This window comes from Dermatophagoides pteronyssinus, unplaced genomic scaffold, assembly GCF_027571235.1.
Source record: "Dermatophagoides pteronyssinus isolate colony J.1.1.1.1 unplaced genomic scaffold, Derpt_VIB-CSIC_2022.12 sq0002, whole genome shotgun sequence".
NCBI lineage: Eukaryota > Metazoa > Arthropoda > Arachnida > Sarcoptiformes > Pyroglyphidae > Dermatophagoides > Dermatophagoides pteronyssinus.
The window spans coordinates 2,582,410-2,608,373 of NW_027461526.1; the positions used below are offsets into that span (position 1 = coordinate 2,582,410).

Sequence of the window (25,964 nt, forward strand, 5' to 3'; positions counted from 1 at the left end):
TTATTTTGTTTTGTTTTAGAACTAACAAACAGATAATATTAATGCTTAATAGAATAAATGTTTAATAAAATCATCAATTCAGAATGCTTGTTTGGTTTTGGTTATATCCGTTGATGATGATTACAATGATGATGATGAGAGACTGATGATATATTTGGATAAACCAATAATAATAAGATTTATGAATGAATATATAATCATGGTGAATAGATAGATAAATGAAACGTAAGGAATTTTTTTTGTATATCCCGGTGATTTGGTCTATTTAACCTAATCATCATCATAATCATTGTATTACAGATATCATATTCTTTATGATTATGATTATTATCATTATCCAACGATATGTATTTTGTATGAAAAAAGTAAGAAGCAATGAGGGGTAGAAAAGAATTCCAAATTACAGTAATAAGAAAATGAATTTAGCTTTGGTTTCCTCGCACACACACACACATATCCGATATGATATTAGTAAATTGACACAATAGAGAGAAAAAAAAGAAAAACTTGAATCAAGAATCTTGAAAAAAATCTGAACAACAAGAAGAATTTCTGAAGAAATAACGAACAAAAAAAACCATCTAGACGATGATGATGAGCAATCTCAAGAATACAACGACAACAGCAATCAGGATAGCAGGGAATTATGCCAGAAGAAAACAGCCACCTTTATTTCTTATTGTTTTGCAGGAATGCAAATGTAATGATTTAAAAAAAATAGCAGAAAATTTCAAAATTGTAGTGATTTACCAACAGAACATAATGAATAAAATGATTACAAAAGAAGAATTGTGATGGTGATTCATTCATAAAAGAAATTTCAAGACTAAAAAAAGATGATTCTTGTTGGTCATTTTGTATTATTTAGCTTATAGCCAAATATATGTGTGCCATATGATCATATGAAAGACAAATTCCATAAGTAATGGATTTTTTTGTTGATTATTTTTTGTTTATTCATTGTCCTGAATATAAATAGAAATGCTTCTGCCAACGCATAGAAAATATATTAAAGAATTATCATGAGTAAAAAAAAACGACATTTGACAATCATCATAAAGTCATGATCTGGATATATTTTAAATGGCTACTATTCAATTTTTTATTCATGGAATAAAGGAATGGTAAAATTCAAGAAAAAAAACCAAACGAAAGAATTTTTTTTTTTTTTGTTGATCAGAAAGTTTCTGAATGGACAACAACAAACTTTATTATGAATAAAAGAGAGATGAATTTTTCTTGGAAATCATCATTCCTTCCAACACTTTTTGTTGTTGTGGCCTGCACATCTTTCTTATCGGTGATATTTGCGTAAAAAAGTATTAAGAAGAATAAAAAGAAGAAAAAAATTCTTCCCAAACATACAAATATTATTATTATTATTATAACTGCATAAACTATATAATACATTCAATATCAGCGTAAATTCAACGCCGTCATATACAATCATCATCATCATCCTTATCATCATAGCTAGAATCATTCATTCGACAATCGAATAATTCAATGAGAATGTGAACGAGAGGAAAAAAAAATAAAATGATGAACAAAAAAAAAGAGAAAAAAAGCCATCAACAACAAAAATAGAAAATAGAATTCAAATCAAACAACACATCACAATTGTATTTGGCCAATTTTTTTCGCTCGGCAATGAATAGATAGAATTTTTTCTTTTTCTTTTTTTGTTTTGCTTGTTGCTTAACTTAACTGGGGTAGCGTATTTTTTTACATGGAAAAAGTTATTGAATTCACGAATTCACACCCACAACATAACAAAATAATCCGAAATGAAAAAAAAATTATGATGACCTGACTTAAAAAAAAACAATTTTATTTTCAACCAAACAAATAAACATCAATGTCAGATAGATATGATTGTAATCTAAACAACAAAAACAATAAAAAGTACAAATGTCAAGGATTTTTCTCAAAACAACAACAAAAAATATATTCGTAATAGGTGTTGTTTTGTTCCAACAAAAAAAAAAAATTTTTGTTTTTGTTTTTTCAATTACAAAATCGACGATAAATACAACATTTATATTATTATTATTTGAAGTATAAGCTACAACTTTTATTTCCTAAGTAAAGAAATATAGAAATAAGAAAACGTAAGGAATAGAATTGATAGAAAAAAATCAATGAGAGAACTTTTGATGATGATGATGATAATGATGTAATGTTTTGTTGTTGTTGTTGATCAATTATTTATCATATAGGATTCATGTGTAACATAAAACACACAAACACAAACACATATGTTATGTAATGAACAAAACAATAATATAAATACCGTTAGCAAAGGAAAGAAATTCTTATTATTATTATGAAAGACATCATTCATACAAAATGTGATTATCACACACACATTTTTTCCCAACGTTTAAACATTCAATATCTTAATTGACTATCATACTTTACTTATTGCTATTTTTTTGTTGCTCAAAATCATTCTATTTTTTTTCTTGTTCCACAATATCAATTTGTATGCTCGATTCAAATAGCCCATTAACATCATTAACAATAACAAAAATTGATGCAAATAGGTTTTAGTATAAATTTGGAAAATTTTTCCAATTTATACCATAGGTGAGAATTTTTTTTAAAAAATTCCATTTGGATTAATTCATCCAAAAAAATAAAGGCTTTTTTAAAATTCGTTTAAACTTTGAAGAAATTATAAATTGTTGGATGAAACAAAGAAAATTTTATCAATGTTTTTCAGATAAGACAACTTTGAATGATATAAAATTCTAGTTTTATTATCATGATGTCAGCTGATTTATTTAATTGGAAATATATTTGATAATGTAATGCAATTCATTTAGTCGAACAATGTTTTTATTCAACATTTTTTTCAATTCATCCATCCCACTTCTCCCAAAAAAAACACGAGAGATGTAAATTGAATATTGAATTATACAAAGGAATTTTTTTTGTTCGTTGAATTGGTTTCATTTCAAAAACATTGTGTTGTGTCATTGAAATGAAAAGAATGGATGGAAAAAATTTAAAAATGTTCAAAATGTCAAATGACACTTATCATTGTAATACAAGATTTTTCATTATAAATTTGAACAAAAAAAAACAAATAGAAAAAAATAACTGGTATAATGAAGTTTTTAATTTTGTTGATTTAATAACCCAATTGCCTTGATAGCACTATATCACTACATTCAATGAACCCATCTATACTACGGCTTACTTTTAAAGACTAATAATAACAACAACAATTAAGAACAAAAAAAAAGTTCAATGGAAATCCACATTAGTGAAGGAAAAAAAATAAAGATAAAAAGAAAAACCTTAACAACATCTTAATCATTCAGTCGGTCGTTCGGTCAGTCATTTAGATTTTTTTTTTGTACCGAAACCAACTGGAAAATAATTCCACTGAATCTATGTTTGTGTGTAAGAGAGACATAGATGGAAAAAGCGGCCGAGAAAATAAAAATGGAAATCGATACTATAAATTTTAAACGAAAAAAATAGAAAGAATCCATTTAGCAATATAAAATTTTTTTAACGGATTGATAAAGCAAAACAAAGGAGTAAAAGAAGCAAAAGAAAAATTGTCAAAAAAGCCAAAATTTAACGGAAATGTTTTAATGAGTTTTCATGATGGACACATAGACACATACAAATGAACATGTACCAAAAAAAAACACAAAGCTGATCATTTACTTGGCACATATATGATCGACAAACTTAAAAAAATGGAAAAATGATAAAGAAAAACGGTAAATGAAACAAGAAAAAACAGAATATTTTTGGGCAACAACACTTGTAATCATCGAAATTGCCATTATCATCATCATTATAAAAGTGTGATGAAATGTCGATCAATTGAATAAGAAAAAAAACGATAAAATTCATTATTTTCGATTATTAAACCGAGAGTTAAAACAACATACCAAAAAAAGAAAAAAAGGTTTTCACAGAACCTTTTTAGCGAAAACAAAGAGAGAGAGAAAGTGAAAATAGAGCCCAATTAAAAAGGGGAAGAAATGAAGAAAAAAAATTCCATATTCCATTTCATACGAGTTTACTTTTCATTTTCTGGACTGATTTCATATCAAAAGAAAAAAACACATTACGAACATATTTCGATCGAACGAATCTGGAGAATAAAAATTGAGGGAGACAACAAAATGATATAACAAAGCGAATAATAGAAGAAGTAAGGACAAAAAAAGTCAACTTGATGTGTTTTGTCGAAAATATGAAGAAATGTCGTTTGATAAAATGACATCAGAATGAATACAAGTTATGTTTTGCTTATGTTTTTATAATAAATATGACGACGACAAAAAAAAATCGATTTACTATTCTAGGTGACGAGATTCATAATATTCATTTTGGATAGAACACATGAAAATGAAACGTGAAATGAAAATAAAAATATCTAAGAAAATAAAGATTCAAACCGATTCGATGATGATGAAACAACATTTTTTTTCACTTTTTCTTTATTTTTTTCATGTCTATGATGTTGTTTTTTTCATTCATTATGGTTATAAATAATGAATTATCAAAGAACTGAAAATGAAAATAAATTTAATCCTATTAAATAATAAATAAAATAAAATGAAGAAATGTTGACATCAAATAGGAAGAAAACAAAAATAAGAAAACAAACGAAAAAACTTTAATTTATTTTTTTATTTATATGTAATGTAATATATTCTGAGTACAATCTTTGAAAAAAAATGGTAAATACCGAATAAATTTTATGACATTCATATGAACAAAACAGAAATGAATTGTATTTTGTGAATAAAAATTTTTTCCATTAAATCAAGGTATTTTTGTGAATTCATTTTGAATTCATGAATTTTTTTTGTCGAAAACGATTCGATTTATGACCAATGTTATTGTTACCATTCGATATAATCATGATCATTATTATCATCGCCATCGTGCCTGGATAAAACGGCATGAAAGATATTCAAAGCTTCAGGGCAATTTCGACATGGGAAATGATATCGATGAATGATAGAAATACATCAAAGATACAAAGCATCATTCTTTGTTGTAATAAATATTGAATCTATGTGTGTGTGTGTGTATGCTAATACAAATCGTACAGTACAGGAAATTTATATCTAAATGATGAAATATATCATCATTGGAAAAAAATATCGAATATTTTTTTTTTGAACCAAACCAAAAATGATGTTTACAAAAAAAATCATGATATGAAACGAAAAAAAACAACTTGCAAAATGTGCAATCATCAATGATAATCATAATAATAATAATGGAATAATATTAGGACGGATATGAAGCAAGGAAATGAATAGAAAAATTCCCGAATCAAAAGGATTTATTTATTTGTGAATGAAAAAAGAAAAATTGTAATAAATAATAATTTTATTCAAATAATCTCGAAATGATTGGTGAGAAATTTTTCATTTCTCTACTAATTAAATCGAAACTTTGATTACGAAATTTTTATATTATTAACAACGAAAAAACTAATGACAATTGATTGACAAAATTTGCTATAGTACATAGAATTAATAAAAACCTAAATTGAATTGAATGAAATGAAAAAGTCGTATATGATATTAAAAAACAAAAGACTACATGAATATTTTGTAATATGATGACGGCGAAAAAAAGAAACTTCAATGTTATTATATCGTTATTGAAAAAGAAATTTTCTGTTTGAAATTGCAAAAATATCAAACACATACCAATAATGAAAACATCAACAAAAAAAATTTCCTCAGACAATAATAATTATTGAGCATACAAACAATAACTTTATGTAATTTTCTGTTGGTTGCTGTTTGGGAAAAATTGATTTTTTTTTCTTCAATGATAATTTTTATTCAATATGGCAATCAGAATGGACAGTGAACAAAACAACCATAAGCAATATTAACACATGGAATCATTTTATCAATATGTCAATAGCTATATATAAATAGATGAAAACATGATAATAATTTGTTTCTCTGATTTCATAAGATTCGTTGTTTCTTATGTTGCAAATGTCAGCAGAAAAAAATATAGACGAAATATAATTGCCAATCTAAGTTGGTTCGGAATTCTTCAAATTTTTTAAAAATAAAATTCCTAGAACAATAAAAAATAATGATGAAATTCGAATGAATTTGGAACATTGAAATGAAAATTTAAAGAAATAATGAAAAATTACACGTGACAATAATTGCATTATTATATTTTTTTGCATACAATCTACCTATCTAATTCATTATTGGATTGGGAAAAAATTGACATTTTGAGTCGAAAAAATAGCTTTACTCACTACAACAATGAACAACAAAACGAAAAAAATTAATCATTAAAATTGTCAACATTAAATGATTCTATGGAAAGAATAAAATTATAAATAATCGGATGTTGAATATAAACCAGATAAAACAATGATAAACTCATGGGAACTATTTTGAAAAGTTTTTTTCTCTCTATACATTTTCGCCAATGATTTGGCTGTGATGACAAATAAAAAAAAAGATGGGGCAACAACGAATAAGAAAAACAATTCTAACTCTATATGAATGTAATTTTTTTCTCGTTCGGTCCCAAAAGTATGCAAGATTAGATTGGTAGAATAAATATCACAACAAGAAAAACAGCAACAAAAACAAAATGATAGTAATACCCATCACAAGTATACGATGAGATATAGATAACTTGATTAAGAAACTTGAATCGAAATCCAAAAAAAAGAAAAGAAAATGTTTGTGTGTTTATACTAATATCGCTAAAAAAGCCAACCATCAGCGATCACGATTCTAAATATTCTCTTAATAACATCACGAATTTTAGTTTATATATTTTTTGGGTTGTATAAAGAGTGATCATGATGATTATTGCTGAAAACAATTCGATCCAGAAAGTAAAGTCTATGAAAATCTGACCATATAAAAAAACGACGACAACAAAAAACTAGAAAAAAAAAGATTTGTTCCGATTCTTTCTCTCTTTCTATGTTTGTGTATTTTTCGATCGCTTTCATTCATTCGAATAGTAAAAATAAAAAAAAATTAGTCCAAATTAATCAATTAATCGCACTATCAATTCAAAAGAAAGACAAAAAAAGTTTTGTCCATTTCATGCTCAAAAGAAAAATATATCAAACTCAGCGATGGCAAAAGCATTGTGAAAACACCAACACACACAAAATCCAATACATTTATGAACAATTTAATACTGTTTTTAGCTTTATTTCATTTTAATTTTGTCATTCGATTTTGATTTAATAAAATCGAAAGAATAAATGAAAATGTTAGTATATAAATAGGAAAACAATGATATGACAGACTAATTGATAATCAATAAAATGGCCAACAATCATCGATCCAATTCATTTTCTTCATCATCATCATTATTGTGTATTGCGCGAATATAATACAATCATCAAAAGATATAATAATCTTTATAAAAGGGGGTAAAGAAAAGAGGAAAAAATAGTTTTGTCCGTGAGTGTTAGTCAGGATTGCGGTGAAAGAGGAGAAAAAAATAAAGCATCGATAAAATCAGAAAAAAAGTAAAGGATGCCCAATAAAAAAACGACTATCCGGAATTTGGAATCTCAAAGGATCCAAATACCGGCCTATTAGCTGTATATTTTTTTCCATTTGTTTTACTGTTCATCACGTTATCATCATTATGATTATAATGATTGTGTGTGTGAAATCAACTTTTGAGACTTAAGATATTATTATTATTATTATAACGTATAATCAACAAACAAACAGAGAAAAATAATAATAATATTGCATACACAGATTGCCCAAATTTCATGTAGTCGTATACTTTTTTTCTTTTTATACGAAAATCATTTATTCAGTTACTCGAAGTAAATAACTGGCAAATTATTCATCAAATTTCAAAATTTAATGTTATTCAATTCGTTGTCGTCGAATTAAATTGTCTTGAAATTTTTAGTGGTTACTTTTACTGCCATACGTTTTCAATCAAAAGTTTTTTTTTGAAAATTCAAAAATTGAATAAAGAAATATGGAAAATTAGATTAGAATGACAATTTTGGATCATCACCATCATGGTTATCAAACATACACAAATATAATGACCAATTTTTGGTTAAAAAATCAATAAGATACTATCGATACCATTGGTTGTAGAATCTAGAATTTAAAAAAATAATAAAAAAACCAAGCGAAATTTCACCAGAAATAATTCGTCGCCAAAAATGGCAAATCCAATAACGATAACGTTGATGAAGACAAAAACTGTCATTTAAAATATTGATTTTATTTTTCCTTCTTTTTGGACTTTTTTTATCATCTTTGTCGGTCATAAAGAAGAAATTTTATATGATTTAAAACAATCATAGCATAGACATGGAAAATATTTTTTTCTCTGTTGGATTCGCTCTTTTTTCTCTTACACACAAACAACAGCAAAAAACAAAAGAGAATCCATAATCAAGAATCATAAAAAAAGAAGAAATTTCTTCTTACAAAATAATAAACAACAAAAAGTTTTGGATTTAGAAAAAAATTTCTTCTTGTTTGTAAGAGAAAAGGCTCAAAAAAAGTTGCCGCTTTGGGGAAAAGAAAAATGTCTTATTCAATTCAATATCAAATTTGAGGATAATTTAAAGTTTTTTTTGTTTAAATTTTCATTTTACTTTTTAAATTTTTTTGTATAAAAAAAATGAAATCCAAATAAAAACAGCGAACTTGTAAATGATGCTGATGATGGGTTTTAAGGCAAAAAAATCTTTGAAACAAATTCGCCACACAGTCATCATCATCTTCAATGATGCAACAAATCACAAAAAAAAGTTAGAACTGGTCACATTGTTAGTGAATGAGAATGAACAAACAAAAAGAAATATGAAATGGAAAGTTTCTTCGTCTGATTACATTTTTTCAAATCCTTTTCCTTTTCATTTGCTGTTGTTCGTGAAAATGATTATTATTTACTACATCTGGACAATCATTATTTTGAATCATTGATTATTAGCAAGAATTTTTTGAATTTCACAAAAAACTTTCCATATATTATCTATTAATTGAAAGAATAAATTCTTCAGTATTTCATTTTTTTTGCCATCATCATCATTCTAAGTTTCTATATCAAATTTCATTTTCGTTCTGCTGTCAAAGTTTTTATACTCAAAATCTATTGGAAATTCATTGGAAAACAAATCATATTGCAGATACAGATTAAACATTCGGTATTCCAATAATGACAATACGAAATAACGAAAAACAAAACTTAAAACAACAAGAAAAACAAAATTCTCTTCAAAAGATTTTATTTATCTTATATTCGATAGTAGCAATGCATTAGATTTTGTTAAAGAAAAGAATATTATATTCCGTCAAGAAAAAAAAACGAAAGAATATTCCGTGAAATCGAACTAAACTTTTAATGTATCATAATGGTGGATGATTTGTATATCATTCAAATCAATCATACAAATACAATAAACAAAAAACAAAAACAAAAACAAAAACAAAAACAAAAACAAAACAAATTTCACTTTCAATCTTATTATTTTTTTTGCATCAATTTATTTTTTTCAATGTTACAAGCAATGATATCCGATTGTGATTGAGTGGGATGCTTTTTTTCTCGGACACATTATCCATCTAAACCCATTAATCTATATTGCCATATTTGTTGGTAAATATATAACTTTTTTCACATTTTCACCAAAACCTTTTTTATTATTATTTGTAACGTAAATTGCGAAATCAACAAACAGAAACAAGCAAGATAGTGAAGAAACTCTATATAGTTTTCTATTCGAATACTCGGTTTACATCCGAATATATTGATATTCGATGAGTTATAGATATGTATTTGATGCAGAGATGTGAGAAAGAGAGTGGGAAAAAAGCAAAAAAATGATGTGAAATTTTTCCGAAAAATTACAACAAAAAATTACAAACACACACTGAAAGAAATGATCAGGAAAAAAAAGTTGTTAAATTTTCATTCTCGTTTTAGTTGATGGCATATGTAATATGGCGGTATGTTTGATGTCAAAATATATTGTCATTGATGGCGGTTGATATTATTTATATTGCGTGTATTGTTACTACGTTATTATAATATATTAAACAAATTCTACACATAAAAATTGTATCATCAGAATATATTCTCGATCCACAGCAACATCAACAACAACAAGAAAAATTTCATATTCAAGTGATAGTATTATTTCATTCTTACCGATTTTTTTCTTGTTTTCTTTCATCATCTTCATCTGATTGATGATTCTAATAGATGTTATATAAACACATAGTCATCATTTGTAGCCGAATTGACTTTATTCATAAAATGAAAAATGATTTATAAAGAATATGAAGAAAATGATAGCTATTATGAACATGAAATAATTTGCATGTCAAACACATAAAACACAGAGACATCATACATGATACTGTGATATGAACAAAACACTAACACTTTTACGAACGATTACCAAAAACAATAATGTTGACAATAAATGATCATAATAAAGAATGAAATTGATACAAACCAACCATGAATTTGATTTCATAAGAATTATCTTGTTATTTGAAGCATTGTTTATCATAGAAAATACTTATGTATGAAATTCTGTAATTTTTTTCTCATTTATCGAAATTATTATTGCGGTATACTTATGAGAAACGATAAGTTTTTTTGCCGAAAACCTTTTCCGAAAATATTTTCATTTTTATCATTTGGCCATTGACTTTCAGAAGATAGTGGAAGCAAAAAAAATCCGACCGGTCATTAAATCAACTAACGAACCGATCATCATCATCATCGAATTCGTTGATGATTGAAATGGTTATTAAAGATCATCATCATTAACGTACAATACTGTAGTAAAATAGAAATATTTTTCAAATCAAAAGTATCATTTTTTATTTTAAAAAATAAGACAGAACATTAAGTAGTGCAAAAAATGAGAAAAAAATTCATATCTTTTTCGGAAACACACTTTAGTCGCATATCACTAGTTCGGTCCAAACCAAAACGAAGAATGAATGAATGAATGAATACATGTTAATCATCATCATCATTCATATCATTCAGTCGAAAAAGATTCTTTGAGTCCAAATTCATTTTAAATACTTGAACATTTAATCGGTTGATGATAAAAAATAGAGAAAAATGAATTTCGGTCCAAGAAAAAAAAAGTTTTCCCACAAAAAAGAAAAGAAATACAAGTATAGTTTTAGTATGTTTTTTTCAAAGGAAATGCCAATAGATATTTGCCGTCATCATCATCATCATCATCATCATCGTAATCATCATTATAATGATTTCGTGAAGAAAATTTTCAATTTATTCTTTTATTCATTCTTATGGTATTTGACTTTTTTTCGGCATCATATTGCAATTTTTTTTCTATTCTCTTGTTTTTTCCTTTATTGGCCATTCTTGAATCACGTTTCTTTCCATTTTTTATTCTTAGGTCTTTTTTTAATGTCTGTCTAGCTATCAATTTTTTTTTTTTGGTTTTTTCTGCTGATGTTAACCGATTGTCCATTGATGATATACCCACATACAAGCAGGAACAATGATTGAGCGTTAGTGAAGATGAAAGAAAACTTTCGGCAACTTAAAAAATATTGCAACGATATATACACGGGATTTTTTTCATCGTTTTATTTCATATTGGCTTCATCGTCGCTACATTTCATTAGTATTTTAAGCGATGAAAAAAATGAATGAATAAAAGAAAGAAATGTAAGCAAACAATTTGTATTTTTTTTTCTTTGTTGTTGTTTAATGCTTCGAATACATTCATTTACCACGAACACATCATACTTCACGTTTGAGAAACAAGGAATTTTGTTTAAGATGGCACGTTTAATCGAAATAAAATGACAAATAGCCGATAACCAGAAAAACAATGACAAGCAAATAAGCAAAACAAAAAAAAACATTATACTCCAAATGCTATCATAGGGTTGACAATATGGAATGGAAACAATAAAAATAACGACAACAAATGATACTAACTATGAAATTTGAAAAATATTCTTCTAAATTTTCATTTCTGTTTGATGAATATTTGCTTTATTGGCCATCGTTTCAATTTTACTTTATTGATTCTTTTTTTTCTGTTCGAATAAGCAAGAAGCTTCTTTATTTTGGTTCAAATATATGTGACATGGTAGTTTTATGTTTATACAATTCGGAAAATTGAATGAATAAAGCTCCAAACAATGTTTACCATCATACCGAATTTGTACCAGTTTTTTCATCAACAAAATAATGTTAATTTCTATCGAAACGCTCAAGAGAATGTATCGATTTCGTTATAACGGTAATACTGAATGGAAACAAACTTATAAGCAAGCATACAAACAAAAAACAAAATATCCGAAAAAAAATATTCAGAAAAACATCAAAATGTGCATTTGTAATATTTGTAAACACAACTATTCTACTTGCTGTTTTAGTATTCTGGCGATAAATTAGCCAAAAAAAAAAAGAAAAACAACAAAAACAAAAACATTGATAAAATCTACATTGATGAAAGTGAATAAAAATGAAACAAACAAACAAAAACCAAATATTCAGCGAATGTTTCAATAAGTGTAAATCGTAATAACATGGTTACATTTATAATAAATAACAAATTCAATATTCAATTCAAGTGTTTATTTGAGAGTTGATGACAACAACAACCATAATAATGTATAAAACTCTAATATTTTGAAAATAATTAACATTTAATCAACGAATTTCTCCACTATATTCGTAATAATTTATCAACAAAGTTTTTTTTTTTGTGAATTAAAATAAAAAGATGAAAAGAACCAGCTCGTCAGCTTGAATTCCATTGAACACAGGTGTATGTTAATTAATGATTCTAGTTGTTTTGGTACTCAAAACTGCCAAAAAAACATTTGTTCAGATTAAACTAAGAAGTTTTCTTAAAAAAACTATTATTTTTTAATTAAAAACTTTGTATCAGATTTAAGATTGGATTGTAGTTTTCGTCATTAAAGAAACTTTTTTACAGCATCATTCAGCATTAATTTTGCATACTCTATGCCTACATACACCATCTTTTAAAATCTAGATTTCAAGTTTAAAAGTTAATCAAAACTTTAAAAGAAATAAATACAGAAAAGCAAGAACTTTTATTTTTTGCTATTATTAATACCTAGATGAACTAAGCTAACGTTGGCCATTTTTAAGATCTTCAATTATTAAACTGCAATTGAATGTCATACATTAATCGAAATTGCAACTGTTTTACGATAATAAATTAAAATAAGAACATAAGAAAGACAAAGAAATTTAATAGAAATAGAATAAAATAATTTTCAACAATTTTCAATTTAGAAGTGATTTTAACTTTATTCTTTTTCTGTTATATAAATAAATACATTATTATCATTAGAGTAAATGACGCTTGTAGCACAATGACTAATGCAATGTGATATTGGAATTTGGTACAATTGTTTTTTCCCCTTATTTTCGTTTAAAGTGAATAAAAATCCGATGACCCGTAGGCATTGTTAAACTTTCATTTTTTCCTTTTTTCTTTATCATTTATATTTTGTTCACAGTAACGAAACAAAGGAATAGAAAAATAATACAGTTAACTCATCTAGATCTTACAATTATTTTCATCATGGGTTCAATTCTTATCTTTCACCATCATCGTTATTGTACGATATATGTTGTATACAACAAATTAAGATAAAAGTTTTATTTCCATTCGTTTCAAACAATCTGAAAATAGAAAAGAATTATGGCTTTCACTTCAAATACAGATAAAAACAAATAGATTGAATACTTGTTCATGTATATTATGTACAAAAAAGTATATTTCAATTATTTTCTATGCTCAATGTACATTTAACTTTTAAAACTTTGAAACAAATTAAAGTCATTTTTTTGAATGAACGGAATCATTGAAGAAAAAAATGACAACAATATTCATCAAAGATGTCGATTATTTCCAAATGATTAGTAATAGTTGTATTCGATTTCAATAAGATTCCACATTGCACAGTATGAAAATCAACCAACAAAAAAAAACGAATGTAAAACCAGAAAACAAAATAGAAAAAAAACCAATGGATTTGTTTTTTCTCGAAATGAAGAGAAAAAACAATGGAATTGAAAAGAATTACCATAATTTTTCATCCAAAATTTCAAAGAAAAAAAGACTATGCCGTCGAATTGTTTTTGTTTTTTCATTTTTCTATTTACTTTTCGACTACTAGAAAAACAGTGGTAAAAATAACCGAAGATATCGAATTTAAAAAAATGGGAAATCAATGATTCAGGAATTCGAGCAACCATGAAGAACTAGAAAAAAATATCATAAACAAAAACCCACATACAAAGGATACAAATTAAGTTGGGATATATAAGAAAAAAAAGATTCGGAAAAAAATAAGAAAAAATGATAAAACAATCGAATCGAATGTTATTTTGGAAAAAAATATCGTTAGTATAACAAGAAACAAATACCTACATGGATCACAGAATTTTCTTTTTTCCTTTTTTTTCACTGAATTTAAATCTACATGTGACGAAACAAGATTTAGTTTGTTTCGTTTTAGAATTATCGAACTATTTTTAAGATATTTTTCATATATAAATGGTTGTTTTCATTGTATTTTATTTTTAGCTGAATGTAACAACCTTTAATAAACTAACATTAATTCGAAACTTTGTGTTCGTTTTTCTACATTTATTAAAGGTTACACGTCAGCATTGTGAATTTTTATGTTTGATTTGTTTTTTGATTTTGTGATTATTTAAAGATTTTTATGATTTTGTGAATCTTCTCAAGATTCCATCGATTTAAACCAGAACCCAGAAACCAGAAACCAGAATCCAGAACCCAGAATCCAGAAACCAGAATCCAGAAACCAGAAACCAGAATTTGTCAATATGATCTCGATACCTGAAGAATTAAAGAAGAAATTGACATCGTGTCGAAGAAATGTCTCACGTCTGACTGAACGAGAATGGGACATCGATCGTGTCGAAGCTTTGCGTTCTGAATTGAATTCTTTGAATGGCGAATTGTTTGATTTGTTCCCGGAAGATGAAGAGATTCCGACTGAAATTACTGATAAAGTTTTTTACTATAACGATTTGTTGGAAAATTATATAAGAAGTTTAAAATCTTCGGATTTTGGCTTTATGGTACCTTCAATTCGATTTAGTAATGTGATTCCTTTGGATATTTCTACTCGATCAATGGATTGTGCCAAACATATATCGATTCCTGAAGTACATGTGAAAAATGTGGATGCTATGAAGAAAGAACCGGATCCAGAATCGTCATCTCTTTTTGGCGTTGAATTTCCTTCGAGAGAAAATTGTTCGATTGAAATTCGAGAAAAAACCAGTGAACTTCAATGTTCGATTATGGAATTCAAGAACGATTCGAGTTTGTTATTGAAAACTGAATCTAATGATGATGTGGATTTTATGAAAGAAGCTGAAGAAATTGTAGGTGGTGCTGATTTGGCTTTTGTTATGAATTGTTTATCGTACCATCCATATTTTGGTGAATTTATGATCATGTTTACGAATATGAATACGAATGACGAAGTTGTGACTGATTTTCCGGAATTGGATCCTGTGAAAACTTGTGATCGTATAGTGATTATCGGAAAGTTTTTCGATCCATACGGTTTTGATCCGTGGAAACTGAAATTTAGATTATTGTATCGACTGGTGATTCATCTCGTTTGGGTCGCTCAGGTTCTGAACGTTTTTGTTGGTCAAGTAAAAAGTCTTTTGAAAGTGGTAAAAGAATTTTTGGATTTGAAAATGTATTTGTATCTTTCGGCTGTTGGAGAAAATTATGGTATTATGTGTGTTTTCGTTTATGAACGCGATATTGAACACGTGAATTTTGTTTCTGGCGATTTGTTATATCGTATCCATCCGATTTTTTCTGGTTTAATCACGTTTTGGTCAGATTCTATTGTGAATTTTTATCGTATTGTTTCTTTGCCTAAAGATCGAAATCGACAAGTGGCTATTCTATTGAAGATGTCAATGAAAATCATCTATGTTTTGAATTTATCGAAAAGCTACGTTAATGGTTCGAACTTTCTTGTCGATTTGTTTTGTGGAATCATTAATGCAAAACGTTTTTTGAATTTGGTATCGCGGTGGGAGTGTGACGAAACAAGATTTAGTTTGTTTCGTTTTAGAATTATCGAACTATTTTTAAGATATTTTTCATATATAAATGGTTGTTTTCATTGTATTTTATTTTTAGCTGAATGTAACAACCTTTAATAAACTAACATTAATTCGAAACTTTGTGTTCGTTTTTCTACATCTACATTCGAAAATAACCGAAACTCCAAAGAAAATATTTTCGTTCGTTAGAATTTCATGATATTTATTCTCTCTTTTTTTTTTGGTCTGTGTGCGGGCACTTAAAATATCACTGACTTTTTTTCAACAAAAAAAAAAAATTCATTTTAAAACATTTTTCATTTATAAATTCACAATGATGTTATAGCGTTTTAGTTTTTTTCAAATATAACAAAAATATGGAATTCCAAACAAACAAACAGTACAGAACAAATAATGTACGATAGATTCATATGAGAATTTTTTTATGGATTTAAACCAACAAAAAAAAATACCGAACAAAAATAATAAAAATTCGGTCAAACTAATGATACAAAGTTAAATAATGGTAAAAAAATTTATTTTTTATAAATAAATATCATTTAGATGAAGAAAGAGACGTGAGATCAAATCGGAACAAGAGAGAGGAAGAGAAATAGAAAATCATTTGTGAAGCATCATTTACTTTATCATATTTTCTAGTTTCTGGTTGTTTTTTTCCATTGTCTAGTTGGTATTTTAATGAGAGTAGTGGCGATGATGTGTTTGATAGTAAAGTTAAAGTAAGAAAAAAAGATCTTTAATATGATGATAAAATGATGGATAATTTTTTACGCTGTTTTATATAAAAAAATCAAGCCAATTTTCTAAATATATATTGATCAAAGCAAAATACATTTAGATGATCGTATTTTGATTTTTTCTTTATATACCAGAATAACACACCCAAAGAATCTATAATTCTCAGTGTACGAATTGTGTAAATTTTTCCTGTTTTTTCCCCATATAAAAGAAATATTTAAGATATCCAATAATGAATATGGATTATAGAATTTAATTCAAAATTAACACATCACATACACAAAAAACAAACAGATTACAGTGAAAAAAATAAAGTAATTAATTTAATTATAATAGGATTAAGGATGATGATGATGATGATGATTGGGAGATAGATAAGATAAAAATAATGATAGAAACAAGGCTAGAGAAGTGAATCAAAAAAATCAGTATTTTTTCTTTTTCTTTTTTCTGCCCATAAGAAACTGAATAAATCGAATCGATTGAAACGAAAAGAAAATGAAAAGATATTTGATTACTTGAGTAAGGAATTAACCGCACCACTATCATCCTTATCGAAGCTTATCTGTTCATATTAATAGTAGTTTTTGGTTTTGTTTAAATAGTCGTATTTCTTGAAAGAATAAAGTGTGGGAGAAAAAAATTGTTTTCATTTCGACTCGATAACTATAGATGAACCTGATTATTTTTCATATCTTTTTTTTGGATTCTTTATAATTTACACAAATAATTGCATTATCTATCTAATAAATATAGTATTTTTTCAAATAATCGAATACTCCTTTGCTTACTTGCTTTTGTGAAAAGAAAAAAGAAAGACGGAAAGATAAAACCGATCATAAGACAATAAAGAAAAAATAGTCATTCTTAAAATATCATTTGGGATACTGTGTCGTACACATCTGCTGCATTCAAGGCCTATGCATTTCCTCAGATATTCATTTCGTTTTTTCACTTGTTTCAAACAACATTTTGGATCTCAAGTCCATCGGTAAAACAAAACGGGGATAGAGATTTATTTATTTATATTTTAGACAATCTGAACGAGTAACGAACAGAAAAAATTGATTTTTGTTTTTGTTCATGCAAAGACAGGAAAATAGAGAATAACTATGAAAAAAAAGACATAATAAAGTAAAATTAAGTGCCTATCTTTTGCCGAAAAAAATAATGTCATCTTGCCTAATCTAGATGTCAATAGCATCTAGATCAGTATTCATGATAAACATCAAACCAAAATTGAATGAATCAATTCGTTGCCATGGTGAAAATTTTCAATTTTCTTGTTTTCCATTCATTCATTCATTTTTTTACCAACTAAAAGGGAAAGGTTTTTTAGCATAAAGTTTGTCGGTAAAAAAAACGATTGGTTTATTTTTTTCGGTAGATATCAATGGACAATATAAACGGATTCTGGCCTGGCAAACCAATGGACCAAAAAAAAGAGAAAAAAACATTTTCGTTGTCTACCGAGAACAAAACAAGTAGGAAATATGAACAAATTTTTTTGTTATTTTAAAACTTTCAATCCGTTATCGTTTTCAGACATCGACACCTTCAACAATAACGACAACAATGAACAACATTTGATAAATTTTTTTTTTGTTCATAAAAATGTAAACGATATTCAATGTATATGGAAATAACAATTCATTCTATTTCTATTCACTACATTTATTTACAATGGAATGGTTACTGTTTTTGATGATCCTGAAAAAACAGTACTTGAAAATTTTATTCTGTTTTGTTGAACGAAAAATACATCACATGTATGCAATGTTTTTCTTTTTTCTTCAAAATATTTTTTACAATTGTTACATCATCATTTCAAAATATAGTTGAATGGTCGAAACATGATCAACAACAAAAAAACGTACAAATCAGAAACAGATGTCGATAATGATTGGGTGAGAAAAAAATTGCAAGAGCAAAAAAAACTGAATATTGAATCGATAATAAAATTTTGATAGAAAATTCTTTAGAAAAAAACAACGGACACAAATTTTCAACATCTTTGTCATCGATGATAATAGACATCATTATCTTAAGCAACAACAACGAAAATTGTGGCTAACCAAACAAGAAAAAAAGCTATGAAAAAAATATATTCTTTCAAAATTGACAATCGGTACTGTATGTATCAATTGCAAATAACAAAAAAAAACAAATCAATAAGATTATTATCAATTGGTTTTTTTTTGTTGAATTAAAACAACCACCATCCACAAAAAAAAGTCTTTAATCATCATCAACAACATTATGATTTAAGAATAGTAATAAATATTTTCTAGATTATTGTCGTTGTTTGATTTTTTGTGTGAAGACTAAATAATATTTTTCAAGTCATTTAAATGATTATGACAATATTATGGATATAGTCATAATAAATGATTGTAAAATTGAAATATGGATTGCGTTCCAAACATTTGAAAACCCAACAACAACAACAATAAAAATGATTTGTTCTGAGATTCTGGTCTTTTAGATCCATAATAATAATAATAAATATAACATAGAACTCATGTTTATCGGTTCGATGATTTGATTTGATGTTCTATACATATAAATAAAAACATCAACTAACAAACCAGAAAAAAATAAAAGATTTTCAACCATATAACAGTTATGATCATCATGATGAATAGCGAAAAAAAAAGATTTGAAAAAATGGCATCCATTTATATATTTGATAGACAAGATGGATGTGGAAAAAAGAATACTGACTGAGAATCAATAATTGAAAATAAGCATGATTTGAATCGAAATGAAATGTTTTAGATTTTTTTTAAACGTAGTAGCCAAAAAGTGTTAGGTGCATATTTTTTTATTGAAATTTTTTTTAGGTCAATCAAAATGGTCAAATATTCTCAGTATATATGCAAGCAAGAGAAAAAAAAGATAATGATTGTAAAAAATCATTGATCATTTCACTTTTATTTCGAAAAATAGCGAAAAAAAACATTGTTCGGGAAAAAGTCCATTGAATGTTGTAATGATTAATGTTTTTATTTATTTATTTGTTTTTTCGGTGGCCAGCCATTTAGCCTGTGTTTGTTACAATCGATTTCGTTACCATCATATCACGGTTATTGTTTGTTTGATTGTGTTTAATGATTTTCAAGAAATATTGTGAAAAAAAAGAAAAACTAAATCGACAAAGATATGAGCATTGAATATGTTAAAAAATGGGTTTTTTGACAATTTGTTTTCTTTCCACAAGGCCATATTGATAAACTAACTACTATATGAATTCTACGAATACATTATGCAAATGATGCCAGTCAATATGACTTATAACAATAACGCAACAAAAAATAGATCATTAAATTTCGGAAGAAATGAAAAATCGTGATACGAATAGACTTGAATGATGATTTATGATTATCAATGTCAGGTATCTAGCTACATTTATATGATTAAAAATGTGTAAGGAAATAAAAATGGCAACAACAATAACTACCTGATGATGATGGTCTATTTGTGGAAATTGCTGGAACATATATGTTTAGATATAAACAATCCTCTGATTGATTGCCAAGCATTGGTATTAAACGACGTAGATATTCATAACGAGAACGTGGCATCCAACGTAAGGCTTCTGTTTCATTTCTTGAACGAATAGCATGATAATCACGTGCCGGTATATGTTGTGGACAAACGGGACGTAAACGAGTTACAAGACGTACACCACGCCAATGTGTTGGTGTAACCGGTGGCATAAAACGTAAACCACCGGTAGGTGGTGTCGCATATGGAACACCTAAATAAGTTTCCACATCAGATAAATCTATTGTAGATGGGTGAGATGAAGAAGACACTTGTGGGTGTGATGATGAAGTTGTCGAAGAGAAACGTTGTTGTTTATTATTTCGAGATAATTTAATTAAATGTCCACGAATTGAACCATATTTTGTTTGTATGGTTCGTGGTGATAATATAACCGATTCGGAAGCAATATTTTGTGATAATAGTTTATGATTATTATTTGCATATTGATGAGCAATTGTTTCAATGAAGATTGATTGCTGTGATGATGTTGTTGACGAACTAGATGCTTTGATCGAATACGGTATTAGTATTAAGAAAAACAATGAAAATTGTAAAAATTGATGAATTCTAGTGGATAATCGTGAGGATATTTGGATGTATATACAAAAAGATTCTATTCTATGATGAATATGATGATAATAAAATGGTGACATTATTAATGAGATGCGAGAATAAACAAGCACAACCTTATGGATAAATAAAGCAGAAAGAGAATTCCAAACTATGATGCGGGCAGTCAAAATCAGAAAAACAGATTAGAATAGAAAAACATTAGAATAGAGTCGACATAATCACAAAAATTTTTCAAACAAAATGATTAGTTTTTGAAATTTTTTGTTTGTTTGTTTGTTTGAAATTTAGATGATAAAATGAATGCTGGTCAATTCCGATAAACAACACAAATTCGAAGAATGAATGAATGATTGATATTTGATATAATCATGATGGCCGCAATTTTCAGTACTTTTCAAAAAAAACACGATGTTAAAAAATAAAATCATGTGCCAAGTTATAATCTAACAACGAAATAATTGAGAAATCATAATATTAGCCTGCTCAAAACCAGCATCAGTATCGCTAATGACTATCATTAATCTGATTATTGCTATCATTATCATTATCATGATGGCAAATCATTTTTGTTAGCAAACAAACAAAGATTGTATCTGTATCTAAAAAAATTTTGGATTGAAAATGATATGTGCTCAATGGTCAAGATTGAATTGAATTTTTTCAAAAAAAAAAATTACGATTTATTTATTCTTTTCGTGACAGTCAAAAAAAATATGAAATGATTCAAAAAAATTAGCTGTTGTTTTGATAGTTGATGAACATTGATTGTTAATCATTAGACAAAAGAAGCGTCGGCTTTCATATCCCATTTTATTGTTTCACATTATTTTATTTTTCACATTTTTCATTGTTGATTGTTTAATATAAATCGGATGATAATGATGATGATTTGGTCGGTCGATATCAACACACAAAAATAGTACGTGATTCCAATTGAAAAACATGTCGCATCATCATCATCATTTCGTATAATGTCAACAACGAATGGCCAACAAAAAAAAGACGCAAATTATTGTTAGCATATGGATGATAAGAATATCGGTAGAATTCTATCTTATTTTTTTTGTTCGGATCAAATACGAAATTCTTTCGCATCTGATTTAAAGTTGATTCATTTTAAAAAGTGAAGATTTAGTTTAACATTTAATAATTGAAGCGTACAAGATAACCATATTATTGCGAAAAAGATTTAAAGAATTTAGATTAAAAAATGACCAAAGTCGAAGAAAAAAAAATGATGAAAGTATTTTTCCCCCGAAAAAAAAGAATAATTGTAAACATTCCAGCTGGGTGTTGAGATTTTTTTCCACCAAAATATTTTTTCTTGTTAAAGTTCACATTTTGTGTTTGTATTCGCTGTGAATAATTCAACAAAATTCGTTATTGAATATGATGGACAAACGGCATGAGAAAAAAAGTTGAAAGATAAGAATCTAAAATTAAGGCAAGAAAAAAAGAAATGAGAAAAGAATTATAATCATCAATTGTGAAATAGAATAAAATGTATTCTTTTTCTATCTAATAGTTTTGCTGAGTAGCGGCTTGTATGAAACAAACATTTTTTTTTCATTCGGCATCAAAGCACGTCCTTGGAATATTGACGAGGCAAAATTTTGGATAAGAAATGAATGCTGCACATACACACACACGCACACACGTACAAAAATGAGTAAGAAAAATAGATTTTATTTCTGTTCCATTTGTTTCATGAAAATTCAAGAAAAAGAAAAAAATCAGAAGTCAAAAGCATATACAAGAGAAAAGAAAAAGAATGCAAAAGAATTCATTATTTAATTAAATCAGAAATAATAATTAGTTTAATTGAATTAATGAACAATAAAGCGTATGACAATGCAAATAATTGCTGGCAAAATTCTATTTCCAAATAATAAGATAACTTCAAATGTAGAAATCGATAAAATATAGAATGATGGTAAAGTGGAAACAAAAAAAAATCTGATAATTACAAAAATCATTGATTAATGTAATTATCAAGAATTAATGGTCGAAAATTTTGTATCAGATAATATAATAAAATAATATTAAAATTGATTATCAACAATTACAAAATCAAAAGAAATAAGAAGAAAAAAAAATCATATTTGATGATAGTATTAATTCATATGATAAACAGTCCAGACAATTTATGATAAACATTCATAATCATATTGTAAACATCAAACATTTAAATGATAAAAATTTTCATCATATGAAAACAGAATAATGGTTGATTTACATCATCTAATTCGCATTGATTTTAATTGAAATTACCATTTCAATTATAATTCGACCGTAAACTAACCGAAAACAAGCAAAAAAGTTGTCTTCACTGCCATAAATCGTACAGCCAAATGTGAAAACAATTCGAGCGAAATTTTTTTCTTCTTTTCTTTTGTTTCTAATTGTAATGTTAGATATTTTTCCCTAGCATTCACTGAAAAAAAAATCTAATTTTCAAACAAAAGAGCAAAATCAGCGACAAAATTTAAGAATTTTAAATAGAAATGAATGGCACAAGTCAAGTGTCTACGAAAAAAAGATGAGCAAATAAGTCTGCTTGCTAAGAAAAAAAAATTCTTTTCATTTTTTAATGAAAAAACTAATTAAGTTTTATGAATGTTTTTTTCTTATTTTTTCTCTTCCTACTAACAGAATTCTAGATGATCAGAAAAAATGAAAGAGAAAAAATGGAATCCAACCAAAGTGAAACACATTCATTTTAATCGAAAAAAAAAATCCTTATACCGAAAAAATAAGGATATAATAAAATTAACACATTAAGAAAAGAAAAAAAAACATGAAAAAGAAAAAAAAAATAATACACAATCAAAGAAAACCAAAAGATTTTGAGAAAAAAAAAAAGAAAAAAATAAAAAAAAAAATAAAAAATAATAATAATAATAATAATCAGAAATCACAGAAAATCATGTTCTTTTTTTTCTCTGCAATTTAATATAAATCATGACACAATGAATATCTTGTACTTGTCTTATTTTCTCATTTACGAATGTCTAATTTACAATTTTGTTAGATTGTTATAATGAATTGGATTGTCATGGAAATCATAAAACTTGGAGGAAAATATTTTTTTTCTTATTTTACATTTTGGTGGGATTTAACAAAAAAAAAGCGAGCAAAATGATTATTGAGGCAAAATAATCCTAACTATGTTACCTATGGTAGAAGTGAAGAGTGAAAAATATTGTACTTAGTTAAAAATGGGCGTTGAATTTTTTTCTTTTAAGATTTTTAATTTCAAATTTCCAAAAAAAAACAAAATTGTAGCTGCACTGTTTCAAAAACAGCACATACACTAACCAACAAAATGAGTCGATGAGAATGAAAAAAAGTCAATTTAAAATTCTTGTACCAGAAAAATTACGAATTAGAGAAAGATGAATTGGTAAAAGTAGATTTAAGAAAAATTTAAACTTCTAATATATTATTCAAGTAAAAAAATAAAAATTTGAAAAAAGGGATAAACGGCCTTTTTTTATACCTTTTCCCGGACAAAATATAAAATGAAAAAACGATTCAAATGGAACTTATAAATTAGAAAAGAAGAAAATTAGAAAACAAAAACAACAACAAGTAACAGAATCAAAATGTTTCAAGATTATTCTTTCTTCAAGATTCGGGAAACATTCGCATGAATTTTATGAATCTAAATTAAATAAATGAGCAAACAGAAACAAAAAATTTTATCTTAACTTTTGGCATGTAAAATCAACAACAGCAAACAAAAAAACATGAATAAGTAAGTTATTGTTGTTGATTATGGCCGGGATTTTTGCCATTTTCGGTAGTACAAAACAAAATCTTTTTGATGGAGTGATTCTTAACACGAGAATAAATCTATGAATTCAAAAAAAAATATTTTGTTTCATGTGTATTCCATTCGATGAATATTAACCATGTTACATCATTAGAGAGAGAAAGAGAGAGAGAGAGAGAGAGAGAGAGAGAGAGAGAGAGAGAGAGAGAGAGAGAGAGAGAGAGAGAGAGAGAGAGAGAGAGAGAGAGAGAGAGAGAGAGAGAGAGAGAGAGAAAGAGAAAGAGAAAAAAAAGATGAGATTGTTTTTTATTATTACTATTATTTTGAATTTAAACAACAACAGAAATCAAAGCATCTGCCTGATTTTTTTCTTTTGGCCAACAAAATACAACTGTATAATGATCACAAAGAATTATTGTGATGATGATGATGATGATAATGATAATCCGGAAACTAGTGTTGCCGATCTTTTTATGATATCGGTCGTGATATTTAATGGATTTTTAAGTCATCTTATTTTAACATTGTAATGATTTTAAAGTTTTTTCTTTCATTCAAAGATAAAAATTATAGAAATTCAAAAGGAAAAAAAGATTTTGCCATCATGATTGAGAAAAGTCATGAAAAATTGAATTTTTTTTCAATGAATATAAAGAAGAATTCTGTTATTTCATTCAATGGTAATAATTGAAAACAGATTCATATAAAGTAATGTGAGCAAGTTACATTTTCACTAAATCAAACATTATGTGAAAATGTTTTTTTTTCAGATTGAATCAATCAATTTTTTGATCGATTATCAATAAAAATAAAATAAAGTAAATAAAAAAATGTCGATCTGATAGCATTCAAGCAATATGATGATGATGATGTGAAAAAAGAAGCAAAAAATTGTCCATCATCAAATTTTGTTAGAATTGTGGTGTACGTGGTTTGTTTGTATTTGTTCATACATACTGAAAAGTTTTTGTTTACGCAACAAAAAAGAATAACAATTTTTCACAACTTTTTTCAATTTATTTTTAAAATTGTAAATGAATTTTTTTTTTTGAAAAGTTTTTTTCAAACTGTAAATATAACTAAATGATTCCAAAAAATTGGGGAAATGGAAAATTCTATCTTTATTTTTTCAAAGTAATGAATCACTTAGAATGAATGCGGATATACAAACACACAATCATAT

The 25,964-nt window shown here is 26.6% G+C and overlaps 1 protein-coding gene across 2 annotated transcripts in view; it reads right to left on the minus strand.

The window, feature by feature from the left end:
* The window catches only part of LOC113799519 (uncharacterized), a 50,458-nt gene that overhangs the window by 14,059 nt on the left and 10,435 nt on the right, over positions 1 to 25,964 (minus strand). Inside the window, exons 1-2 of one of the 2 annotated variants that reach the window (XM_075824921.1) lie at positions 22,564 to 22,745; positions 20,345 to 22,439 (exon numbers count right to left, since the gene is read on the minus strand). In XM_075824921.1, the coding sequence (XP_075681036.1) occupies positions 20,345 to 21,086 (742 nt within the window). In that variant the 5' untranslated portion in view covers positions 21,087 to 22,439; positions 22,564 to 22,745. Of the gene's footprint in view, positions 1 to 20,344; positions 22,440 to 22,563; positions 22,746 to 25,964 lie in introns of those variants that run through there. The other variant, XM_075824922.1, reaches the window with a different exon arrangement.